This window comes from Ursus arctos, unplaced genomic scaffold, assembly GCF_023065955.2.
Source record: "Ursus arctos isolate Adak ecotype North America unplaced genomic scaffold, UrsArc2.0 scaffold_6, whole genome shotgun sequence".
NCBI classification, from domain to species: Eukaryota; Metazoa; Chordata; class Mammalia; order Carnivora; family Ursidae; genus Ursus; species Ursus arctos.
Window position 1 is genome coordinate 25,614,839 of NW_026623078.1, and position 27,523 is coordinate 25,642,361.

General features: G+C 38.4%; 1 protein-coding gene across 4 annotated transcripts in view; it reads left to right on the forward strand.

The window, feature by feature from the left end:
* Positions 1 to 27,523, forward strand: part of PREX2 (phosphatidylinositol-3,4,5-trisphosphate dependent Rac exchange factor 2) — a 270,321-nt gene that overhangs the window by 86,182 nt on the left and 156,616 nt on the right. For all 4 annotated transcript variants that reach the window (XR_006409186.3, XM_026495929.4, XM_044382804.3 and 1 more), the window contains 4 exons: positions 7,475 to 7,608; positions 12,463 to 12,566; positions 20,901 to 21,050; positions 24,580 to 24,724. Coding sequence is in view for 3 of the 4 variants with exons in the window: in XM_026495929.4 (XP_026351714.1) it covers positions 7,475 to 7,608; positions 12,463 to 12,566; positions 20,901 to 21,050; positions 24,580 to 24,724 (533 nt within the window). In the remaining variant the exon portion in view is untranslated. The remainder of the gene's footprint in view (positions 1 to 7,474; positions 7,609 to 12,462; positions 12,567 to 20,900; positions 21,051 to 24,579; positions 24,725 to 27,523) is intronic.

The window sequence follows — 27,523 nt, forward strand, 5'->3', positions numbered from 1 at the left end:
TGTAATGGCTTTAGGGTAGTTCAAAGTTAATGATTTATGCAGGCCCTCTTACTTTTTAAAATAATTCTTTTACAGCTTACCTCTCAAATGTTGGTTTATGACTGTGATATATCACTATACTGTTAAAGTAGCTTATTTTCATGGGCAGTATTTTTTTCACAGTCTTATGAAATTCCATCTTTGTAAAGGTATTTCTATAGTTCAGGTTTCTCAGTACCCCCCCCCCCCCCCGCAGTGAAATAATCTGCTGCTTTCAACATCTACGTGGTGACCCATGAACCAGTGTACAAAGCTGATTTAACTAAACATCTTTCCCTTTCTTTTTCCTTCCTTCCTTCCTTCCTTCCTTCCTTCCTTCCTTCCTTCCTTCCTCCCTCCCTCCCTCCCACCCTTCCTCTCTTCCTCCCTCTCTCCCTCCCTCTTCCTCCCCCTCACATCCCCTCCCCCTCCATCTCTCCCTCTTTCTTTCTTTCTTTCTTTCTTTCTTTCTTTCTTTCTTTCTTTCTTTCTTTCTTTCTTTCTTTCTCTTTATGAACAGAGAAGCCAACTTGCTAGAGATTTATACTAGGAGAAAATGTTTAACACATTGTCTTGTGTTTGTAAAAATGGTAAAAACCTGACTTTAGTATTCATCTAGAGAAAAGTGTTTATCATACATGGTTGTTCAATGACTAAATACAGATTTGCCAAAGAATAGATTTCTATCTTCAAAAATTAGCACCAATTTCAAAATGAAGATTAAATGTGAACTAGGTTAGGTAACATTATGCAGGTTTAAGTGAATATTCACCAGTGATGGAATGTACCACAGGTGACCATGTGGTATATTTGAGACCATGTTAACGTGATCAACACCCATCTGCCCTGGGCACTGGGAAGCAGTCAGGACTACCTCAGGCAGAGACCGGTGCTCACCTGTATCTCCAGGTCAGCAGGGTTGCCATACTGTGAGCCTGAGCACCTGGATTCAGGTACTCAAGCCTCCAAAGCAGTTTTTCTTAGAATGTTGACAGGATAGCACATGTATCAGCATTTACTGTAATGGCCTGGGACCTACCCCATCTTTACTCAGTTTCAATCTCTGAAGGTAGTGCCTGGGAACCTGGGATTTTTAAGAAGCCCATCACGTGTGTCTCCCAAACTCTAAACTTTGAGAACTATTGCCCTAGAGGCTTTGCTCTCTTCTGACGATCTGCCTGGTGTGTTTTACCGCTTTCACATTTTTTATTTTCTAGTTCACTCACCTGACATTGTCATTTTGATAGACTTTAGCGCTCTTGACTCTTACCTAGCAATCTGATGCTCATAGCCATACTTTATTTCAATTTCTCCCGTGAATTTTGTAGCTTGACTTCTTTATTCCTAGCCCCAGAAACTCTCCTGGCATTTCTAGGTAAATGAAAAATAAACTGCACGTAATTTCTAAATATCATAAATTTTATTTACTTTAGAGATAAAGTTGTGAGATTGTTTTTACTACAGAGAAAGATTTATCATGTAAGCGAGGGGGAAATATACTATAACACTGTTCAAAAAGAGACACTTATTAAGTGTCTACTTGTATGTGGCATGGATCTGAAGTGAGAGGCATTTCATGACCGTACAGAACACTGTATGTACACTTGGTCAAATTTTCTTCAATATTTATCATATTGTACATCTCTGGTTAAAAAATAGTTCTTAATGATTTCTAGCTGCCATTGTCGTGGAAATCATGCACAGATTCAGTCATGGTAAATCAAAAGCACAATGGTTATTCTTTATCATCTACGAGATACACGTGGTATAAAGAAAAATGTTACAGGCTATTCTTTAGAAGGAGTTTTTTTAGACAAATGTGTATGTTCAACACATATTCCTTTAAGTGCATAAGGAATCCTCTGGAATTATTTAATTATTCACTGAAGAGATTTCATGTGATGATAGTAGATTACTATGGTAGAAGACGGTAAGGTAGATACTGTACTCATTCTTAAAGCTTTCTGTGAAATATTAAAGCCATCTCACCTCAGCGATAGAAATGTTTCAGTAGGATTTAGTAAAATATAATACGAGTGAGGTTACATTTATATTGCGAGATAGACTTTGAAGCATAACAAGATGATTGGGCTTGATGTCATTACCCCACAAAATTTCATTAATAGATTATTAAACAGATGCTTTGGGTTGTTTATGAAAAGAAGTTTTGACCTCACAGAGGTCAATTAATCTTATTCTGAGTTTTGATCAGGAGCTAGGAGCTCATGGGAACTTACGGCAATGACTTTAACATAATGTATTTTTTTTAAGATTTAAAATTTTTTTATTTATTTGAGAGAGAGAGAGATAGTGAGAGAGAGCACGAGTGAGGGGCGGGGAGAGGGAGAGGCAGCCTCCCTGCTGAGCAGGGAGCCTGACACAGGGCTTGATTCCAGGACCCTGGGATCATGACCTAAGCTGAAGGCAGATGCTTAACTGACTGAGCCACCAAACATAATGTATTTGTATATTAGTGAGGGGTTTGAGAGTTTGCTATGATACCAATCCAGATTCAATCTTTCAAAAGTCAAATTATTTAAGTACAGGATAGGGGAAAATGACCTGGATGCTTTCTTAACTAATGGAGCCCTTTGAATGGAGCAATCCACATTATGGATTGCCATAAATGTGCTGTTATAATCTTATGATCTCAAGATATGTATTGTAGGGGACTGGAGAACTAATGTTATCACTATATGATTTATTTGCCAGCTCACATCCGAGTGGGAGTGTTCACGTCTAGAGGTGTTACATAGTAAGGGAGACCCTGACAAACTGGAGAAAGTTCAGAGGAGATCTTCAGGGATCTTGCAGGTGTCTCAAATCAAGCCATAGGATGAATAGTCAAAGGCAATGCTAGTTATATAGCTTGGAAGACAGGAGGGAGATGTATTGGCTATTTTCAGATGTTGGTGGGCCTGGCGTATCCTACTGAAGAGGGTATTCCTCTACTCCCAGGAGGCAGAAGTAGATTCAGCGAGTAGAAAGGGAGGTAGATTTTGGCTCTACAGTTAGAAAAATCTTTTTAATAATTAGAGTGGCTAAGTAACGAAATAGCCTTCTTTTTTTTTTTTTTTTTAAGATCTTATTTATTTATTTGACAGAGACAGACAGCCAGCGAGAGAGGGAACACAAGCAGGGGGAGTGGGAGAGGAAGAAGCAGCTCCCAGCGGAGGAGCCTGATGTGGGGCTCGATCCCAGAACGCCGGGATCACGCCCTGAGCTGAAGGCAGATGCTTAACCGCTGTGCCACCCAGGCGCCCCTGAAATTGCCTTTCTTAACAGGGAATGAACTTAATTTTACCAGAAGTGTTCAAGAATAGGCCGGAAGGCTTTTTTTGTCAGGGTGAGAGTCAGTGTTCTCTGAGGCAACAAGATGTGTCTACCCTCAATAACTGGAGAATCAGAGAAATAACACTGTCTTCAAAGAGTTAAACCATAAAAATCAATGTAGAGTGAACCACAGACGAGATCAGAAATAGGTGAAGTCTCTTTGCAGAAGAAAATCATCTTTAAAGCTAGCAGTGTCAATTGTACAAGCCTTTATTGAGTCCTTTTCTGTGCTAGGCATTGTGCTGGGAGTTTTATATATATTGTCTATTAATTCTCTTAAGTTAAGTACTATTGGGGCGCCTGGGTGGCTCAGTCGTTAAGCGTCTGCCTTCAGCTCAGGGTGTGATCCCAGCATTCTGGGATCGAGCCCCACATCAGGCTCCTCTGCTGGGAGCCTGCTTCTTCCTCTCCTATTCCCCCTGCTTGTGTTCCCTCTCTCGCTGACTGTCTCTCTCTGTCAAATAAATAAATAAGATCTTTAAAAAAAATAAGTTAAGTACTACTATCCTTTTCTATATTGGTTAGAAGGCATGAACATAGCTACAGAATCGAAGCAGTCATTCAGAAGTGTGATTTGTTTGTAGTGGAAGCAGAGAAAAGAGAGAGCAAGAGGAGAGAGACGCACAGAGAGACCGATTTTGGATGGTCTTGTTCAGGTGGTAGACTTTGCTAGCTCATTGCTTACAAACTGCTCTAATTCCTAATTCTAGTTCACTAAGATATTCTCCCCCCCTTCCTCCTCCCCCCCCCTCTCGGTATATAAATGAGCAACTCCAGCCCCATCTGTACATTCTGTTGAAGGCCCACCTCTAACAGTCCAGGCATGTCTCTGACTTGTCTAATGCTACCATCTGAGCAAGCTTCCTGCTATAAAATGTGCTTTTTTATGAGAAATCAAAGGTACAGCTGCTGACGGGCAGTGCTCAGTCTCTCCAACACCTGACCTATAGGAATGTTTGGCTCATTAGCTAGCATGGCCCTGCTATTCAGTTCACTCTGTTCACAGGACTGGAGATGGTTTTGCTCAACTGGGAAGCATGACTTCATTAGAAAGTCTTTGTGGCACTGACAAGACAAAAGATATGAACTAACAAGAACTCGATGGGGAAGAGCAATTCAAATAACATGCAGACAGGTCACAGGAAGATAAAAACAGGGAAGAGGCAGGGGTAGGGTCAGTGGTGAAACTATGGTGGTGGTCAGAATCATGCCCTTTCCTCTGTAACTGTCTGGTTGTGAGTTTTTTACTTGTGTCAGGATTCTTTCTGATTATAATACAGCTTTCCAAATAGGTAAGTTTACAAAGGGAGATTGTATTGGCCGTATTTACGGGAACATTTGGTGTGGATGTCAGTTATTTTTATCATCAAGAATAATATACCTACTTTCTATTTTACACAGTAGTTCCCATGAGTTCTTCAGAGCTTGGACAATATCTCCTGTGAGACTGTGTAAGAGGATGGAATAAATGGCCTCTAGCCACTATACTTAGCTCAAATTTACATTAAATTCTTCTTATTTTATTAATAAAGATTATAATCATTAACAAGTCAGAAAATGTATGGTTAAGATTTCTGTCAAGTAGGGGGGTGCTTGGGTGGCTCAGTCAATTAAGTTGGTTTTGGGTGAGGTCGTGATCGCAGGGTCCTGGGATCTAGCCCCATGTCTGTCTCCCTGCTCAGTGGGGAGTCTACTTGTCCCTCTCCCTCTCCCTCTACCCCTCCCCACTTGTGTTCACTCTCTTTCTTTCTTTCAAATAAATAAAATCTTTTAAAAAAAGATTTCTGTCAAGTAGGAGTGCATCTACTAATACCTACCTATATTTATATTGGGAACTTATTTGGGAGACTGATTAATATGCAAATTAGAATAACATCTTCAGTTACCCTTTAATAAGATAACAAGTTAGTTTTCCTGCTTGACTTTTTTGGGCTACTATGAGAAATAGTCTAAGGTGAAATACTTTGTACCTTTTGTAAACTTGTTATCAATAAAGCCACTTTCATAACATCGTGTAAGTTCCTGTCCAAGAGTCAATGTGATGTTTCCTTGTTTACATTTTTAATACTATTCTATCTTAATTTTTTTCTGAAGTAGGGATAGTGTTTAAATAAGAAATCATTGCCACTGAAATTGGGATTTATATTCATATTTGATGACAGTTTTTACTTAATTATCACATGATGAAGGATATGAAATTGTGTAAATTTTTGATAGATCTCTAGTTATATGTCCACCTTTATGATGAAGAAAAAAAGAAAGGGAAATATCATAAATCTAAAATATTTTGTAGTGTATGGTCACCAGAGGGGTGGTGGGTGGGGGGATGGGTGAAAGAGGTGAAAGGGATTAAGAGTGCATTTATTCTGATGAGCACTGAAGAAGGTATGGAATTGCTGAATCACTATATTGTACACCTGAAACTAGTACAACACTATATGTTAACTCTCCTGGAATTAAAATAAAAAAACTTAATAAAACAAAATACTTAAACATAAAAACATAAAATATGTGTGTAGGGACGCCTGGGTGGCTCAGTTGGTTAAGCATCTGCTTTTGGCTCAGGTCATGATCCCAGGGTCCTGGGATTGAGTCCTGCATCAGGCTCCCTGCTCAGCGGGGAGTCTGCTTCTCCCTCTGCCTGCTGCTCCCCCTGCTTGTGCTCTGTCTCTCTGACAGATAGATAAATAAAATCTTTTAAAAAAATAAAGTTAGTAAAAAATAAAAAAATAAAAAAATAAATAAAATGTGTGCGTAATATAGATACTCAACACAATCACATTCTCTTAACTTCCCATTTGGGAATTTTCTTATTGACAGGTATGAACTGCCACTGTAATTTCAGTTTTTATAATCAATCAGAAATATTATATCAATGATTACTGTGGAAATATGAAATTTAAAATTAATGGTCTGTTTTTTATTTATTTTTTTATTTTTTAAAGATTTTATTTATTTATTTGACAGCGAGAGAGAGAGACAGCCAGCGAGAGAGGGAACACAAGCAGGGGGAGTGGGAGAGGAAGAAGCAGGTTCCCAGTGGAGGAGCCTGATGTGGGGCTTGATCCCAGAACGCTGGGATCACACCCTGAGCCGAAGGCAGACGCTTAACAACTGAGCCACCCAGGCGTCCCTAATGGTCTGTTTTTTAATTATCAAAAATAAGAATAAGAGCATTACATTTAAAAAGAACCAGAAACTTATCCCCGGATTTGAAGAGAGCAGACATATTGAAAACAGAAGTATTCCTGCAGAGCATGCTTAGCAGCTAAGTACTGGAAACTTCTTTTTTTCTTTTTGTCTAACTCAGTTGTGATAGTTTAGGTTGTAGAAACAAATAGACTGCCACATTTACAATGGCTCAAATTAGTTAGTTTTGATCCGCTCGCGCAACAGTCCAGTGCTTGTGCTCTCCTTCATTGTGCAGCTTTCGTCTGTTCATGATTCAGGCTCCTTCCATCTGTGGCTCCTCTCAATGGTTAGCACTTGTGTGAAGACTCAGTTCTGTCACGAATCATCTGACCTTAGTGTGCACGCAGTGAGGGCTCATTTAATGACTGAGTGTGCCTGTGCTAACTTTTAAGTTGGGTAAAAGGCTCTGTGGATGGTTGCTCTCTTTAAATAGTTTTTTTCCTTTAATTTCTTCTTTTTTCCTTCCTCTCCCTCCCAGGAGTGGAGATATAAATTGAGACCTGCTAAAAATTTAGAGAATTTTGTGTACTTTGTGATGTATCCACGGAGCTCTTTTCCCACACCAGGGAATGAGAGGAGGAGGAGAGGAGTTTTAGGGACATGAATGTTATGCATGTTTGAAATCATCTCCTTTTAAAAGAACATAGGTAACATGTATCATCCGTGCTTATGTATGCATGCATGTGTATGAGAGCTAAAAGGAGACACAGAATCTCTTACCCGCAGTTGTATTTGCTGAGACTGACCAGGAGAGTCTGGGAGAGAAGGAGACCTCCATCCAGTGTATAAATATTTATGATGTTTGAACTTTTAATCTGTCCATATATTGTATCTCGAAATAAAAACAAACAGACTTCTAAGGAGAAAAAGAATTATACATAAAAGTTTCTGTTAAGTCATCAGACACTATCTCCATTTTTTTCTGACCTAGGGATCCAACATCACCGACACCTGCACTGAGATGCTAATGTGTGGCGTCTTATTGAAAATTTCTTCTGGAAATATTCAAGAACGGGTGTTTTTCCTTTTTGATAATCTTCTGGTGTATTGCAAAAGGAAACACAGGTAAGGTGATAAACAGGTAATACTTCAGAAATTGCTTATTAAACTCAAAAAAATTTTAATAAAAAAAATTATCAGTCTCACAGTTTCAACCTTTTCCCCTATGCTCCTGAGAACTCAGGATCTCCTCAGTTAATTTCACATACTCTTAGCCTGTTCTCTGATTGTTCTCTTTACCTTCTTGTAAAACCTGACTGAAATGTGACTATCATTCAATAACACTACCTCCTCAGGAACCTTCTGGAGGAAAAAAAAAATTTTTGTGTTGCTAAACCACATGCCTCAGGTCCTGTAGGAAAGGTGGGTGTGTCTTCCATGTTTCCCAGTGCTGTTCCAGTCATTTCCTCCTCTTCCTTGGAAATATTTTCACCCCATCTAGTGTAGCCTCCCAGCCATTTTCTATCAATATCTAAAAAATTCATACTAATATTTTCTTCATTATTTATTTATTTGTTGCCGCCTTTACTGGATTGGTCCATGAGGACAGTGGTCTTGTTAGTTATTCTGTGCTATTTCCCCAGAGACTGGGCCTGCCATGTAATAGACACTCCAAAGGTTGAATAAGAGAATAAATTAGTAAGTAAGTAAATGAATGAATGAAACCCAAACAGGTTCCTTGGATAGCTTAGCCATCATTAGTTTAAATAATTTTATGTAGCAGTGTTATCAATGTAATGTGATTTGTTTTAAAGCATGGGTATAATTTTTTCTTCAGAAGGTACTTACAGGATGTTTTCTTGAACTCTTGGCAAAATATTTGGAGGTTGATTAAGCAAAATAGTAAAGTTGCACTTAATTGGGAAATTTCCTGAGCCTTTATATGCTTCTTCCTAATCATATCTAGGATACATAGTTTCAGTGAAATGGTACTAAAAGTCTTCATGAAATATAAAGGTAAAACAGATGGGTTGAGAATGCAGGGTTTGAGTGAGTGGTTTATTCTAGACTCAGAAATTAGGAAACTATAGCCAAAGATTTTCTGGTAAAGTGAGAATGAGAAACTCAAAACTGACTGATTTATGAGGCAAGATTAAGAGAACGTCATTCTTCATCTCTTGAAATGGAATTTCCTAAGTCAATGAACAAGATGCCCAGAGCAAGTTCTCTGAAAGTTGGCAGCTACGTTAGTGACATGGGAGTTATGCCTCTTGGATTTTTGTATCAGAATTCCCTCACATGAGACATTAGTGTGAAAATACAATGACACTAACTGAGAAAGCATCGAACAGCCCATGTGCCTTGATGAAAGGGAACAGGTTAGTATTAAAGTCAAAAGATAGTTGTGGGTCGCCCGGTGTCTCAGTTGGTTAAGTGTCGACTCTTCGTTTTGACTCAGGTTGTGATCTCAGGGTTGTGAGATTGAGCCCCACATCAGGCTCTGCACTCAGCGTGGAGTCTGTTTAAGTTTCTCTGTCTCCCTCTGCCCCTTCCCATTCACACGCACTTTCTCTCTCTCTCTAAAACGAATAAACAATAAATCTTTAAAAAAAGATACTTGTTGTTAATCTCTGCCTTAATGAGCTTTTTTTTAAAAAAAGATGTTTTTTACCACATATGAAAATGAAGATGTTTATTTTTTTTAGTATGCTCTTGTAGATTTTGTGTTTTGTAGCAAGATCAGGATTAATAAAAATAGGTTTTAGGAAGATGTAGAAAAAGCTGTTAATGTTACTTGTGTATAACTCCTTAAAAATTGTAATGTGATTCAAGTTGTTTAGGTACAATTGTTTTTTTCCAGCTTTATTGAGGACTAGTTGACAAATAACATTGTAAGACATTTTAGTTGTACAACATGATGATTTGATACACATCGTGAAAGGATTTCCCCCACGGAGTCAATAACACATCCATCTAAGTGCAGTTATTAAAGGCATCCACTTGAGAATGAGATCTTTTTTTTTTTAAATTACAATTGATCTCATACTTATTTATATATATGCCTGCCTTCAAGTCCAAAGTTTTTGCAAAATTAGCCGTGTACAATGATATCATTTATTTTTACGGCTGTCATTGTTAAATAGGTAAACACCAGGAAAGATTTTGTAATATTAAAATCATGACTTTGTTGTTGTGGTTGTTGTTGTTTAAGATTTATTTATTTATTTTTAGAGAAAGAGAGGTGTGTGAATGAGTCGGGGGAGGGACAAAGAGAGAGGGAGAGAGAAGCAGACTTCCAGCTTAGCTTGGAGCCTGAGGTGGGGCTTGATCCCAGGACCCTGAGATCACGACCTGAGCCAAAATCAAGAGTCGGACACTTAACTGACTGAACCACCCAGGCGCCCCTTAAATCCTACAGTTTTTGAGCAAATATACTTAATGTATGTATAATATGGACAAAGTACATAGTGACTAGAAATGGAAATTACTGAATAAATCTTATTGTCTGTTCCCTTCTTGAATTGGAGTAGTGTGAGTATACCATCTATTCCCTTCATTTTAGAATACTTCATCCCCTTTACCAAGTACTAGTGAAGCTCTAAAGATCATTTAGTAAGTATGAGTAAATTGAACCTTTTCCAAATTTCCATAATATTTTAATTGCACAACCCAGGGACTTGATGAATTTAATTCTAGAGTTCCATTCACAAAAGACAGAAGTGCTCATTAGACATCTCAGCTCTGTATATTTCTAATGCTATTAATCTTAGGAGAAATTAGTATTTAAATAAAATAATGTGTTGTATAATATTTGATACATAAAACATGATATGGCTCAGTTTGGCTTGTTAATGAGCTTTGTAAGATAATATCATAATATATTTTGTCCTCTGCAATTTATATTTTGTATACAATATAGTTTATAAACTATGTATCCATATGTATAAGAATAGATTTATTCATTTAACTGTTGCATAATATTCCACTGGTTGAATATTATCACAATTAAATTGATAAGAATGTAATTCTTCATTCTCTCATCAATGGACTTTAGTTTTTTGTTTATTTGTTTGTTTTAGTTTTTCTGCTATTATGAACATTCCTGCAACGTGTATCCTGATGACCACTAAAACACATAATTAGGAGGGAAATCATAGAATCGGGATATGCAAATATTCGACATTACAATATACAGCAGAATTATTTTCAAAGCATAGGCTTTTCAGTCTATATACCCTGTTCTGAAGGGACCAAAGATCTCTCTTTTTAAGCTAAGTGTTACAATATTGATCAGACATTTGCCGGAATTTCATATTGAGTGTTATTATCTAGAGGTCAAGAGAAATATAAAAGCCTATAGAGAACTCACAACGAGATCACAAAGAAAATTAATATTTTGGAAAATAAGACCCAGTGACAGATTTCATGCCATGATTCTTTGCCTATGACTAAAACTGTTATCAAGGATATTAAGCTTTTAAAAAAAAATGATTGAAGTATGATGTATCAACTTAGAAAAAATTCTCTTTTGCAAGACCCATAATACTGTGGCCTACCTGGGAGAATATGCAGCTACCTACATTTAGTCTGCTCTGCATTCTTCTGTATACTTGGCTGGCTATAATGCCAACTTGCATACTATATGGCCTGAATCCCTAATTGGTAGCATTTATTTAAGGTTATTAGCAAAGGACATTTAGAGGTCACTTTCATAATGAACATAGGCGTGCAAGATGGTGAAGGCCTGGGGCTGACAAACCCTAAATCAGGTTAATTAATCTATTTAATTAGTTTCCTTTAGTAGGAATAAAGGACTCTATGTTTTGGTGAAGCTTTAGACAGATAAGCCAGGAATATATACTCTCTTTCAAGGAAGGAACTCAGGGACTGGGACAGCACCTTGTGACCCCTCCCTGCACCTGCCTCTCCTGCTCCAGGGCTGATATCTAACTGCAGGGGAGAGGAGGAGAGGGACACTGAAGTTGGTGAACTTCACTTTTGCCAGATGTGTCTGTACAACACAATAAACGAATACTTATTTCAGTATATTAAGTTATTAGCCAGACTTTTGTCAATGAGTCAAAAGGAATAGTTCATGTTAATTGAAATCTTTTGAGTGATTAGGTCTTCTTGAATCCTCCTGAATCATTTATTAGATTCTTTCCTCTTTAATTAAAAAAAACTGTTTTTAAAATAATCTGTCCTTGAATGTTCAGTGATTCAACTACAAACACACTTAACCACATAATTCATTATTACAAATGTTCATCTATAAACCTGGATATTTTAGCTTTGTGTTTCATACTTTTTAAGATGAAAGACCAGTACTAGACACAACACACAAAATTTTGGAATGTTTTTGACTATTTTAAAAATAAATAAGACCCTTATAAAGGATTATAAATGTATTGAGAGACTTATTCAACAAGTATATAGGTCTCATATCATAGAAACAATATAGGAAAAATATTTTCAGCTGGATAGCACTCAATTTAAGAATTTCCAGCACAGTTTCTTTGCAGAGGGATCATAAGTATACTAACTGAATTTTACCAGAGCTTGAAAAAAATGGAAATTGCCAGCTAGTTACTGAAAAAATGAGAAATGAAAGTGCAAGAAATCAAATGAAAGTTTAAAATAACTTACTTTTTAGTGCGTGTCAGACTTTGATTCGGTGCCTTTGATGTTCTGAATTGAGCAAAAGCACGTATTTACCCACCCAATTTTATATTGTTCTTAGTCCAAAGCTTCCATTTGTTTACAAAAGCTAGTACATAAGCTCATCTTGTGAAGCAACCAGTGCTGTTATGAATGGGAGGACACAAGTAAAAAACACCAAGAGCCTAACAGTTGATATCATTGATTGCATTGGTGTCTTTTTTGTTTTTTTCAAAGAATAGCTTACATCATATTGCTTCAACACTGTTTTTTTTTATTAAGTTTAATAAGAAAGTGTTTGTGATTTCATTCCATTACTAGACGGTTGAAGAACAGCAAGGCATCTACGGATGGACATCGGTACCTTTTTCGTGGCCGGATCAATACAGAGGTGATGGAAGTGGAGAATGTGGATGATGGCACAGGTAGGTAATTATCAGTTTTAAAACGAAATACCAATAGTGAACTCCCTCATAAGACAGACTTCCCACATGAATAATTCATTTGCGGCACATTAGAGCTTAGAAATTCTTTCTTAGGTAGAGCAGCTGGAGGAGAAAGGCAAGATAAGGGAAAACAGAACTACTGGCAAGGTAGAAAATTATATTTGGCCAAAACACACTAGCATTCAACACAGAGATACAAAGAAATAGCTGAGTAGGAGTGATGTACACACTCACGGCTCCTGGTATTGCCAGCGTGAGTGCAGAAAGTAAGGAATGAATTTATTTTCTTCAAGTTATACTATGTTTCATATGGATATATTTGATTTTTTTCATGTAATATATTCACTGTAGAATACAGAAAACTCTAAATTGGTTTTAGCTATACAGCCAGTATGCATATAAACATGTCTTTGATTTGCTTACAGAGGAAGGGTGTTTTGTGTATTTTAAGTGCAAATTTTAAGTACTTTATTACTTAAAGATAGTGCATTTTTGCACTGCAGATTTGAAGGTACAGACTTTGACAAGTAAGTTTATCAAATTGCAATCGGTCACAAACATTAAATAAAATGAGGTTAAGTAAGTTATTTTCTATTTGAAAAAAATAAATGGGTCATATTAAGTAATATGATGACATACTAGTCTATAAAAGGAATGGTTAGTAGATTGGATCACATTGTTTCCCCCAATGATTTTAATTAGAATTTCAAAGCTATGCTTGTAGGAGAAAAGACAAGATGAAGTAAAATACATTAATTGTTGCTAAGTGACTTTAATTCCCATATAGAGAAATGCCTTTATAATACCCCATTTAAACATGGGATTGAGGCACAGATCGGCTCCTTGCTACTACATACCTTTGTTGCCATCTCTTAGTCCCAGAGGGGAGAAGAATGTTTATCATCTGCAGGGGCACAAATTTTCAGATGCTCACCTGTGTACCGTTTCTCTAACCCATTGTTAGCATCCTAAGACATCGTCCAGAACATAAATAGTGAAGGATGCTTGCTGCAGGTAAAGGGAAAAGATGCACAACGAGCAAAACTCAGGTGTACTCTCGTGGGAACCAACTCCTCTTGTGTAGAGGTTCCTCGTGGACTAGGGGAGGGATGGAGGTGTGGAGCTGTCTGACTCCTGGCACAGCTGAAAATCCCTTTCTGTGCTGCAGGCTATAATACAGTTGCAAATACTCACGTGCTTACATGTGGGACCTAGTAGTCTATCTTTCCATGTGTCAGGAAGTGCACACTATTTTTTTATAAGGTGGCATTTTAATTCGTTTTAATGCTCTGAGAGGAGACTAGTGATATTTAGGAATATGTTTGTCTACATATGACATGTGACCCGATTGCTCAAGAGAATATCCAAAAGCCCCTGTTGTGCGTGAGGTGGGTAGAAGTAAGGCAGAGGAAGGCGCACCACTCTGTCCACTCTGTTCCTTCTTGGCCCTGTCTCCCCTGCTGGAACCACCTGTCCCCTTTGCTTTAGCCTTCTCTCTGTTGTCTTCCTTTCTTATGCCTTTTTATGGGCACACAGCTCCTGTGTCTCACTTCCTTCCCTCTCCCCCAGATGGTGTGGTCGCCCACATTTGCACCATTAGCACTGGTAATCTAAGTGAATTTGATAATGATTTGATGAATTTGATAATGATTCCTATGTTTTGGGAAACTGGGGCACTAGATAAGAAATCTAAGAGCACAGGGCCTTCAGAGGCATGGGCATAGAATACCATCTTCAACATGTCTGTGTCAGATGTAGGGGAGGGAGAGCCTGTGTGGGGTGATGGAAATGGACTTTGGATTCAGTCCCATGAAAATGTTCTTTTACTGCTGGGAAGATTGTAGCCTTCAGGACCTCGGTACCTGGGGAATAGGGATGTTAGGGAAACAAGCCCTCAGACCCTGGTAGATATGGATTAGTGGGGAAGACAGGACATTTCAGAATATTTAGTCATAAATTGTCTGATGACTCCTCTTGGCACAAACTTCCAAGGCTCAGGTTTCATTGAAATATGATGAAGAAATTAATTACACTTTGTAGTATCCAGTTAAGGCTTTATTTCTTCCTTAAACATATATACACAGCATGTTGCAGGAATTTGGCTGCCAATACTTGCTACAGGTCACTTAAAGAAATTTGAGGCTGCAGCTGTATACCTTCCCTTCTCTTCCTGCAAAGAAAATTTAGTTTTCCAGTAAGTGTGACTACTGGGTCTTTAGGTGAAGTGTATATCCTCAGCTAGGACTTGGAAACTCAAAAATAGAATTTCTGAAGATGAATAGGATCTTGAAGATCAACCAATATACCCTGTTAACATTTCAGATGATGGAAATAAGGCCACAATGAAGAACTAACTTGTCCAGTTTACCCAGCTGTTTAATATGAAGCTGGGACTGGAGCGAGGTTTCCTTGGTGCCCACGGTCATGGCTTAAGAAATATGGAACAGAGGCTCCATATGGGTTTTAAATCTACAGAGACCAACTGGAGAACAGTGAAGAGATAAGGCATCAGTATGTAGAGATTAACTTTGGTGGTTTGTTTCTTCTAAGAAACAATCTGGGTGCTAACACCAACTTTCTCCTTTTTTGTTTTCTTGGTCATTTCCATCACAAAATCTCTATTTCTTTTTGATGAGCTCAGGTTTTAAGTGTTCTTACTTTATACTGTATGAATGGGAGCTCTGATGTTGATAGATCTCAGCAGAGCTGATCAATGCCCATATACCAAGTTCTTCCCACAGCTGGACCCTGGATGAGTTACACAAGGGATGGCAAATACTGCCAGGCTCATCTGCTCATTGCCAAAACCAAAAACAATGACTATACCATATTGTGGTGTGAATAATACAAATTAATTAATCAAGATATATTTTTAAGCATGCTTAGAACTTTTGGTGAAAAGTTTAAATGTTCCCCCATCTATTTGAATATATTATCAAAATATTAGGTATTTTTGTATAATCCAGGTATAAGTAAAATCCTTTTCTAAGTAAGGGACTCCATCGGACAACTGATCATATTGATTTAGCTCAAAACTTGAAGAAGAAATAATTGAACTTGGAATGAGACTTAAGCTTTTAGCCAGTGTTTAATTATTTAAATCTTTTGAAAAATAAACCTGATTATACTTTTATTTATAATGTTTAATGAGTTGGATTACATCAGTTATATCTCAGAATACAAAAAAATTAATGTGATAATGATATGACATGCAGAAATGTAAAAACTTGTGTATTTATTTTAGTATATCCATGCTATCCGTTACTTCTTATGTTCAAGGAAGATGGTAGCCGTTGAGTTTGTGGCCAGATTTCTATTCCACCATTCTCTAGAACCAACTCTTGTTTTGGTGAATTCTAGTTTAATTCTTCTTTCAAGATTCTTTCTGAGATATTAGCTTGAATATGATGCATAAAAAGTATCCAGGTCAAGACCTAAGTAGGAAAGCTGTTGAACTTTCTGCAACTAACTTTCTTGGTAATTTTCATAGTATATGCTCAGAAATTCATTCAGAAAGTAGCAACAGATCATTTGTATTCTCTCTTTCAAGTTTATTTGTGTAGTTGGACAGAGGGAAAAATGGTGACCTTTAGAAAATGTGATCTGTAGTTCAGTGTTGGGCAAACCACAAATTGCAACACAATTGTCGAATTTGAATTGAATGAGATGGAAGTATTTTATTCTTTAAGGTGTTCTTTGGAGTGAATAGATTTTTTAAAAGAAAGATTTCAGCTGTCATTTTCAATACAAATATTTGAAACCATTTAAAGATATTGAACACATTGGGTCTTTTTTTAAAATTAAATTTTGCTTTTTAGAGAAAATTGGAAATAACAGAAATAAGTTGAAAATACTAGATAATTTCATCATCTAAAGAGAAATGAATGAGAATTTAAAAGTATTTCCTTTAATTTTCCTTTTATGCACAGATTTTAAAAAATGCTTAAAAACATGAACTGTATAATTTTGTATCCTTTTTTCAATTAAATAGAATCATTATCTGAATTATAGTCATCTTTATCTTCATGTCTTATCACCACATAACATAGTACTTACTGTTACTTAATAGTCAATAAAATGAATAAACCATAGTTACCTTAACAATCATAGTCGTGTTATACAAGCTAAATTGAATACATTCTGAATTAAAAAGTAGCATAACTTTACAATGTTGAAAAGACTACCAATTGTATATTAGTTCCTTCCTGACACACTAAAATTTTCAATATGTTATTAATTTAAAGGAGTGTTCTTGGGCACTTATAAAAGGTCAAGGGAGCTACTTCTAGTTTTAAAAGGAAAAATCAGTTAGAATCTTTTTTTTTTTAATATTTTGCTATAAATAATGTCAAATGCTATTTTGGACGCCAGAAGATTTTCGTCTATTATTTGATAAAATCAAAGATTTATTCCAAAAAGTAATTTTTTCAGCTTTAACTATTCATAATGTGAGTAAATTGTAATTATTAAAATTTCTCTTAGAATAATTTATTCATTCACACTGTTGATCACCAGAATAAGGGTTAAACACATTGTTTAGACATCAGTTTCTTGATGTTTTGAATAATATTTTCTGGCAGTTTCTTCTGTTTCCTAGCCTGAGTATCTGGTACTTGGCTAGCTTCCATCTCATTAAAACTCACACTACTGAAAGGATACCCGCATTTCCACCGAGAGTTATAGTAGTATCAGTTTTAGAAAAACTCCATCTCATTATGTAAAACTATGCTGAATTAAGAGTGAGGAATTTGCAAACTGTATAGCTTCAAAGTAATTAGTGAGTTGTTCAGGGCTGCCCCTTGGATTTTTCTTTTTTCGGAAAAAACGTCAGTGCCTAGAGACTGTTGAATTTGGATAGTCTGCACTTAATGAATGGCAATTTTAATTCCATTCCTTTTTAACATTTCCTATAGAATTATATTTTAGTTCCATTGAATCTTGCAAATTCCCGCATTTTCCATTAACAAATTATTCTTTCATTAAAAAATATTTTTAAATTTCTACCCAGGAAAAGCGCTGTTGGTCTTTTCCATTATTATTATTATTATTATTATTATTATTATTATTATTATTATTATTAAGATTTCATTTATGAGAGAGCATGGCAGGAGAGGAGCAGAGGGAGAAACAGACTCCCTACTGAGCTGGGAGCCTGACATGGGCTCATGGGGCTGGATCCCAGGACCCTGGGATCATGACCTGAGCTGAAGACAGATACTTAACTGATTGAGTCACCCAGGCACCCCTTCCATGATCTTTATGTGGCTGTTCTTAATAAATAAGTTGAATTCAAATTTATTTTTTGGAATGAAGTTATTGACAAATGTGCCATGATTGAAATTAGGAAGCCATATATATATAAGTAATTCTCATTTTAAAACAAACGAGAATCAGTAGCTTATTTTGTAGAATATTGATAATTTGGTAACTGATATCATTGTGATATTTATACAGTTTGAGGCCTGTTGTATGTATATACACATACATGTTTGTACATATGTTTAAAATTAACGATTTTTAAAATTAGTGATAGAAAGTGGCTAGCACATAACCTTTAAAAAGGAAGATTATCCTTTCGTTTTATTTATTTATTTATTTTAAAAGATTTTATCTATTTGAGAAAGCAAGAGAGAGTGAGCGAGAGAGCACGAGCACGGTGAGGGGCAGAAGGAGAAGCAGACTCCCTGCTGAGCAGAGAGCCAGATGCAGGGCTCTGTCCCGGGACTCCGGGATCATGACCTGAGCTGAAGGCAGACACCTGCCAGACTGAGCCATCCAGGCACCCCTATCCTTTCATTTAAAATTATTAGGTGACATAAGCCGTTCTTTCAAAATATTATATTGGTACAGCAATTAACCTATTATTTGGCTTGGCAGATTTTACAGTTAACAATCTTGCTTTCTCTGCATGAAGCAGTGGCCATATGCAATCTCATTCCGACTTGTCTGGTTCTGAGTTTAAGCACACATTTTCCAAGGGAAGTTTGAATGCACAGGTTGTAATGCTTAGGCAAGGCTTCTTGAAAGATCTGGGTGCACGTTAAAGAGAAGAAAGAGTTGCTGAGGCTGAGAGCAGAGCTGGGTAGCTATACGAGAGCGTCAGCCTGGAGAGCAGTTAAGTATTCACAGCGTAAGGAGGAAAGCCGCGAAGAGTGGCAGGGCCACACCAAAACCCAGTGGCAAATGGCTTTGTTAGGTAGGGTGAGGTCAGTTTAGGGAGAAGCACTAAAGCAGGCTTCCGTGTTTACACTTGATTCAGTGGTGAGCTACCAAAGACTTTTGAAGTAAGGAATGGCCTGATGAAATATGTTGAAGAAGAGTCAGCAGGGTGTGGAGAGAGCAATGCCAGGCTCAAATAATCCAGGGAGGGAAGGAAGGAAGACCCAGGTTACAGGGTGGCTGGCGCAGAGCATATGGTGTGCAGGGTCAGAAGCATCAGCCTAGCATGTGAACTTGTGTTCCTTGGTGTTCTATGGGAAGAATACATTATGTTCATTTTAAAGTAAGTCCAGTATTTTATTACTGCAGGTTTTGTGTGGTTCTTGCGATTTTCTTTACCTGGAGTATGATTAAAAGGGGAATAACACTGGTGGGAATGTGGGGTCTTTTAAGCTGCAGTGCTGGGTTCACTCAGCTAACCTTGGTCTGATTGTGGAATTGGGGAGAGTCTGAAAAGCTTATGCTTGTTTGCGATACTGGCTCTATAAGGTGATACGTTTGGGGAGAAGGGTGTGTAGACATGTACGATTTGATCTTTCCCCCCACCAGTTTATCATAATTTCTCAGTTGGTGATTTTTGTAGGAGGTAACAAGACATTATGGTATAATTATTAACTGATAATTTTTACTTTCTTACTAATGCCATTGATACCTATCTGACATGTGTTACTAGGTTCTGCTACTTTATGTAAGATATGAATATGAATTAAATATGTAAGGGTAAGAAGGAAAGTACAAAAATTCCTTTTAAAAACACTGTAATTTCCTGATGGGGGAAATCTGCTAGTTTGAATCCCTATTTTATCAGAAATTGTTATTATTAATGGGTTTATGACACACACACACACACACACACATATATATATATAACTGACTAATACCTAAGTCTGTCCTGGCTCATACATAACCTAGAATTTTTAAAGACCCTCAACTAAACGGAATCACTTGAAAATGCATTTTTGGAATAATTAATCTGATCATAGATACTGTGTGATGATTTTGGAGCTAAAAAGACAATGCAGACAAGATTTTGGGAGAATGACTGCCAGCCGTGCCTGCCTCTACTCAGAACTCACCAAATAAAATAGACCATTTGAGAAAAAATAAAGAAACAAAAAATAGGTACAGTGCCACAAAGTCAATTCTCTAAGTCACCTTTAACAATTTGTGGCTCACCTCTTGTCTACCCACCATTACTGTTTAGTGACTCTCTGGGATATGAATGAAGAGTGTCACTTTAAATCGGTGCAGGTGCTGACTCAGGCCTTTGTCATATGTTTTTTCATTTTGAATCTTTGCAGACTGTCATGCCAGTAAAGGCTGGATATAAGTAACATCACTATTCTCTACCTGCTACTAGGCAGAAAAGTGCCATAGAGGGCTTCCTGTTGACATTTTCAAATCCAGCATGACAGTGTAGCCAAAATTATGGTGCGGCCTACAAAAAGACAATGTGAATTCAGACTCAAAAATTTTTTCTTTGTTTCTATTCATGCCAGTTATATAGAATGATGTGGTTTTAAAGAGTGCGTAATTTTCAACCCTGAGCAATGATAATGGATTGGCATTTGTACCTTTCCATTTATTGAGGATTTGGTAAATGTACTCTTGGTATGTTCCATTCATTTGTTCTCATGCTTATTGTGTGGCTCATTAAACAGCTGAGAATTGTTCTGTGGCGGTATAGTTTGCTTTTGAAACCTAGAATAATATTTCAAAAGAATATTAAAAAGACAAAATGAATCTGACACCTTGGATATTTGATGATTGAGATGAAAATTCTTTTAAAAGTTCTTCTTTTATTACTTTAGGAACTTTAACGATATTTTTGGACATAGAGTAAAGGAATGTTAATTAGTTCAGATGTTCAGTTTCATGTAATATAATAATGTTATGAGTTAGAAATGTTCTATTCCTGAGTACTGACTGCATTTAATATATAAACACTTAATTTTTTGTTTTTATGTTCTTGATTTACACATAAAGCAAAGATACTTTTAAGAATTCAATGATCTTGAAACTGTTATGAATTGAACACTGTGTTGATATAATATGTATTACATTCGTTGTTCACCTTTACCCATTAATTTCCAGCTGACTTCCATAGCAGTGGACACATTGTTGTCAATGGATGGAAGATACATAACACAGCGAAAAATAAATGGTTTGTGTGTATGGCAAAAACACCTGAAGAGAAACATGAATGGTTTGAAGCTATTTTGAAAGAAAGAGAACGGCGAAAAGGTGGGTGTATGAATTGGGCACTACTATACCTTGTAAGGATTCTAACTTAGCAAGAAAGCAGATAATGGGCAGAAGTTATGAGAAAGTAAAAAGGCATATGATGTTCACTTAAATTTCCCAGGTGATATAAGACTCATGCTATAAAATACTTTTCTTTTTAAAGATTTTATTTATTTGACAGAGAGAGAGCACGCACAAGCATGGGGAGCGGCAGTTAGAGGGAGAGGGAGAAGCAGGCTCCCCACTGAGCAGGGAGCCCGATGTGGGGCTCGATCCCACGACCCTGGGATCATGACCTGAGCTGAAGACAGATGCTTAACTGACTGAGCCACCCAGGCATCCCTAAAATACATTTTGAATACTTGTAATTTTATTACTAAAAGAAAAGAAAAACATTGTGTAGTTAGTAAAATAATATACTGTGGCTAGCCGCATCTTTTAAATAGTATCTTAGTCTGTTGAGGCTGTTCTAACTAAACACCGCAGACTGGGCGGCTTATAAGCAACAGAAATTTATAGCTCACCGTTCTGGAGGCTAGGCGCCCCCGATTCAGTGTCTGGTGAGAGCAGTTTTCCAGTTCATAGATGACCATTTTCTCACTGTGTCCTCACATAGCAGAGGGGCAAGAGAGCGCTCTGTGTCTTGTGTATAAGGCCATTAACCCCATTCATGAGGACTCCACCCTCATGACCTAATAACCTCCCAAAACGCATTACCTCCTAATACCACCACACTGGGTGTTCGGTTTCAATATATGAATTTGGGAGGCATGCACACATTCAGTGCATGGCAAATAGTTTCATTTGCTTTAAAATGTGTTCCATTTTCTTTGCACTTTATGCTTGCCATTTCTAAAGCATCATCACAGAGTTTTCCTGTAAGAGACAAACTTCAATAGTATAGTGCAGTGCTGTAGGGCCTTCAACCGTTATTAACTTTAATAGTACACTGAAAATTTCTACACCAAATATGTGAGTATCTTAATTATAGAATATGGCACTCTGGATGGACATTAACATTTTAAAATCGTTACAAGGCCATTGAATATAATGCAACCCAATAAGAAGTTTGTTCATATGAGGAGGCCTGGCTCAAAATTGCTTCATGTTTTTAGCAAGATTTGCAAAAGGTATTTAATCTGGCAATATTCAGTTTTGTGAAGCTTATCTGCAATTAAGCACCTTTCTGTAATTCAGCTAGGAAATAGAAATGCTTGTGTTACTACTAATTTCTTTACCAAATAACTGATAAGGAACAAGACAGTGTTTATTCCTTTTTCCCAGAGATTTAGGAGCAAAATATCTCATTGCCGATGAAATTTCAGAACACAAAGAGCCCTTTCTTCCATCTTCAGAAATTTTCCCTTGAAGAACATACAAAGCTCCTACTTCTATTAAAATATTCATAGTACACATTTGTTTGAGAATTTCCAAAGCATTTTCAAGTACTTAACTCCTTTGATTGATCTTGGATGGAGAGCCAGTTAGAAAAATTTAAAACAAAGATTATGAATACATAGCTCATTCTTTAAGTTTTGTTGAATCTTGCAATGAATTCAAATAGCATAGCAAATCATTTAAAAGGTAAAATAAATGTTTCATTAAGTTGAACCTTTATTTATTTATTTTTTTAGAATGGCTATGCATATAGATAAACCTAAGGTGAGGAAGGAAGGAAGGAAGGGAGGGAGGGAGGGAGGGAGGGAGGGAGGGAGGAAGGAAGGAAGGAAGGAAGGAAGGAAGGAAGGAAGGAAGGAAAGACGGAAAGGAGGAAGGGAAAGAGAGAAAGAAATCAAAGCAAGAAGACAAGCACATTCTATAAACTTGTTTATGTTAACAGGCTCTATTCTTAATGGATTATTCTCTTACTGACAAATGGTAATTGCTCCTCCACTGTAAAAAATAAAAATTTTAGTAAGAAATTTTGTAGATAGAAGACTAAGAATAATTCAAGTATTTTTTTCAAGATTTTATTTATTTATTTTTGCATGCATGGGTGGGGGGGGCTCAGAGGGAGAAGCAGGCTCCCTGCTGAGCAGGGAGCCGCGTGCGGGACTTGATCTCAGCACCCTGAGATCATGACCTGAGCCAAGGGCAGATGCTTAACCAACTGAGCCACCCAGGCACCCTAAATCAAGTAATTCTGCAACAGTTCGTCAGTCCCATCCTCTGATTGTGGGTATTTCCCAGCTTTCAGCTTTGACACTGGTCCCCTCTCAGATCCATCCTTGCCTGGGTTACCAATTACCACCAGATTCATGTCCATGTCTGCACTGCCAGTTTTTCCATCTCTATGTCCTGCCTGGTCCTCTCTCCTGAGCTTCATATGCATGTGTCCCACTGACTCTTAGGCTCTACCTGAACGTCCAGAGTCAGCCTGCACAGTACTGGACTCCTTACCTGAAACCCTTTTCCAAATATGCTTCTTCCCCCTATTCCCCAGTTAGCCTTTCCTCAAAAGCTTGGAAGGCATACTGATTTCTCTTTTCTCCATAATGCCTACATTTAACCCTTTGCTGTATCATATCACTGCCACTTCTTAGATATTTCTCAGCTTCATTCTCTGACCGGTGGCCCCTACTATTGTCTGCAGGGGCTTGAACTTACCAGAATTTTTGAGGTTTCCTCCTAAGGGTCTCCCTCTTTTTTTTTTTTTTTTTTTTTAAGATTTTATTTCTTTATTTGACAGAGAGAGGGAGCATTAGAAGGGGGAGTGGAAGGCAGAGGGAGAGGGAGAAGCAGGCTCCCTGCTGAACAGGGAGCCTGATGTGGCGCTCCATCCCAGGACCCTGGGATCGTGACCTGAGCTGAGGGCAGACGCTCAGCCTACTGAGCCACCTAGGTGCCCCTGGTCTCCCTCTTTTTAAAGCCTGCCCTGTTCAGTTTGTTCCTAGACCATCATCTGAGCTTTGTTTCCAAAGCAACAAAACTTTCTTTCCTGTCCTGCCCTGCTTTTCCTCTCCCTCTGGTGGAAACTCTTACATGTTTCCCTAATACCTCGGAGATGGAGGACGTGGAACCTGCAGCTGAGCAAGGCCCCGGCCTAACCCGCCAGTGCGGCCCCTGTCCTCTCAGCTCGAGCCCGGGCCTGTGTGCTTCGCCTCAGGAGGCTCTTGTGAGCACTTTCTCTCTCCGGAAATACTGCTCATCCCTCTGCATTTAAACACTGGTCTTCTGTGACACGTTTCTTAATATTTCTCAGAGGTAAGAGCCTCTGAATATGCGTTTATTGTGTCACAGCTTCTCCCGTAAGGCTGATTTTGGGGCCACCTGTCCACTGGTGCTGCTCGAATGCCACAGAGAGGGTGCCTGGATCCTCCACCGGCTGGTGCCACACGGCCCTGGGAAGCCTGTCCTGACTGTCTCCCCGGTATCCTCTGAGTTCTTAAAGACCAGGGCCCTGTGGTACTGAGCTCTGTGTCTGCAGTCCCCTGCACGCGGTCGACGTGCAGTCAGTGTTGGCTTCCTGCAGGCAGGAGTGAGTGAGGAGACGTTTTCAGTTACCTGTCCTTGGTTTCATTTTCGATAGGTTTAAAATTAGGAATGGAGCAAGACACCTGGGTAATGATCTCAGAACAGGGTGAGAAACTCTATAAGATGATGTGCAAACAAGGAAATCTGATCAAAGACAGAAAAAGAAAACTGACCACATTCCCTAAATGCTTCCTTGGAAGGTAAGGTCGATAGTCTGGGTGCATGGATTTCTTTTGTATTTTCACTATGTCGTGTGTTAACTAACCTTCCTTCAATGATTTTTCTTAAAAAAAATATTCTTCTGGGCATTTTTGAAAATCTCTTTACTGTCAACATTTCCTGGATCATAGTGGGACCTGGAGCCAGAAATCATGGAAAACTTGATACCTATACATCCATTCCTGATGTCAACAATTTCAGATGTACTACGTTCCAAGGGCAAAGCAGACGCTGGGGTCAGGCAGGGCTGGCAGGCAGGCGGGTTCGCCGTGAGGGGATGAGGTATAGCAAGGAGTGAGTACGGGGCCTACTAGTCAGAGAACTAGAGAACGTAAGACACACAGTCTAAATCCGAGACTAATCCCGCACTTTGACAGCTGGGCTCAGCATGCAGGACTGTCGATGAGGAGTCTGAAGAAGAGGGACCTGGCATAGAGCAACAGGCAGGGAGGTTGCCTGGGCTTTTAGCATAGATGCACTGTGTGTCCTCTGGATTCTGCGGACAGCTGCACGTGGGAGCCCTGCCGGCCGAAGCTTGCAGGGCCAAAAGGAAGGGCAGCTGCCTTCAAGTACTGCTGCTTAAGCCAGGCCCTGTGCTGGCTCTCCCTATACGTTATTTCTAATCATCAGATACATACTTAAGAGTTAAAAATCTTTATTTTTTTTAAAGATCCAGAAACCAGCGATCAGGGAGTTTACATGCCCACGTTCATACAGCTAGTAAATGCCAGTGTGAACTCTATGACAGAAGACTGGAGCAGTAGTTCAAAGCCCAGGCTTCACCATCAGACTGTCTCCATGCAAATCTGGTCCTACCTCTGGCTAGTTGAGAGAGATGGGAAGTTTAATTGTCTTTTTCCTCTCTAACCATGAAGAGGATTATAGTGCTTACCTGTAATACCTACCAGAATATCTTCTCGATAGTTATGCAGATATAACACAATAACCATAGGCCATACCAGCTCCCAACCTTGTTAGAAGAATATAAGCCAGGAAACCCTGGCCTGCAGGGCAGCATGGGGTCCCTCCTTCAATGGGCACGGTCCTCACGGCAGACCACGCAGCTGCCAGCAAGCTGGTGTTGCTATCATGGGTAGGCCCCCAGCCGACGGCTCTAGTGCACGAGAAAGAGCAGATGTGAGCCCACGTTGGCTTAGAAACCCCGTATTGCAAAGAAGATACTATTTCTTATTACAACCTCATGGGCATAACTTCCAGGATTCCCATAGGGGCATGCCTGCTTATAAGAGACACTTCAAGTTATAGCTTCTCACCAAATATTTATTCATATTCCATTTAGCCATCAGCAGTCATTTTGACCATAAGCAATGCTGTCTGGTAACATGGCTGACATCCTGCCTTTGTCAGGTTCTAGGGAAACAGAGCTACAAAGCTGACCCAGGGTCAAGTTTTCCCAATTAATGGAGCAGGGGTTTTGTTAACTCATTACCCCCATGATCTTACATGGCCATAGTCCTAGTTAGTTACAATGATATGTGAGCATTCTCCAGAGTGCCTGATACACAGGAGAGACTCAGTAAAGTTTAGCTGTGTTCATTGTGGCTTTTTCCATAACAGCACACTAGCTCTGTGTTACAGCCCAAGTTTGAGATTGTTTTTGACTGAATCACGATCCTTTTGCAGAGTGTTAATGGGATCTTGTGATTTCAGTAGTTCCCGCAATAAAGCCACCCATTACCTTCCTTTCGTACCCCTTCTCTTTTCTTCCCCTATGCTGCTAATTAATAGCAATACTTACAGTCCAGTTGTGCTGCTCGAATGCCACAGAGGGTGTGCCTGGATCCTCCACCGGCTCTTTTCCTCATTTTAATTTGGCATATTCAGGAATCTCCTGACATCAGAACAGAGAATGATCCTTTAGCTACATACCAACCAGCTAAACCCAGTTGTTAACCACTGACATTTAGTAAGGGCTCAAAATGTGCCAGGCACCGTGCTGAGCTTCCAGTATTTATCAGCTCATTTAATCCTGTGACATCACTGTGGAGTTGATATTCTTTTTTTTTTTTAAGATTTTATTTATTTATTTGAGAGAGAGAATGAGATAGAGGGGGGAGGAACAGAGGGAGAGGGACAAGCAGACTCCATGCTGAGTGCAGAGCCCAATGCAGGACTTGATCCCATGACACTGAGATCATGACCTGAGTTGAAGGCAGATGCTTAACTGACTGAGCCACCCAGGCATCCCTGGAGTTGATATTCTTATTATTTTTGTGCCAGTGAGGAAAAAATTGACGTTTTACTTCTTTTTTAATTTTCTTTATTTTGGATGGCTCCTTTTTAATAGAAGAATTAAAAGCATTTTAACAATTTCTTCTGCCTTAAAATGTACTTTTTAGACTAGATGTCCATTTTTAGAATTCCATGTCCCTCGGTTATTTGACTTTAGCCATATGTGTTGCTTTTGGTTTTGAAATAAATGGAAAAGTAATTTCCTGGCACTTTCTATAGCTTGGCTTCTCTGACCTCTGTGTAAAATTGAAACCATTCTAAAATGTATCCGTTACTTTATGTAAAAGTTCAAATGTTAGATTTTTATAACATGAGCACAATAAAATATTTTATTGTAAAATGTTTCTCTGTTTAGTGTTCTCTTAATGATACCACGTGGCCATTAGAAACGTCACTACCGAGCTGGTGCTCTCCCACATTACAAGACATCATCCTACTTATCTGTGATGTCCGGAGTTCTTCCCCCCCTTCCCCCACCCCTCACAAATGATAAACGATGTGACCTGTCATCCTCCCTGGCCTTTCAC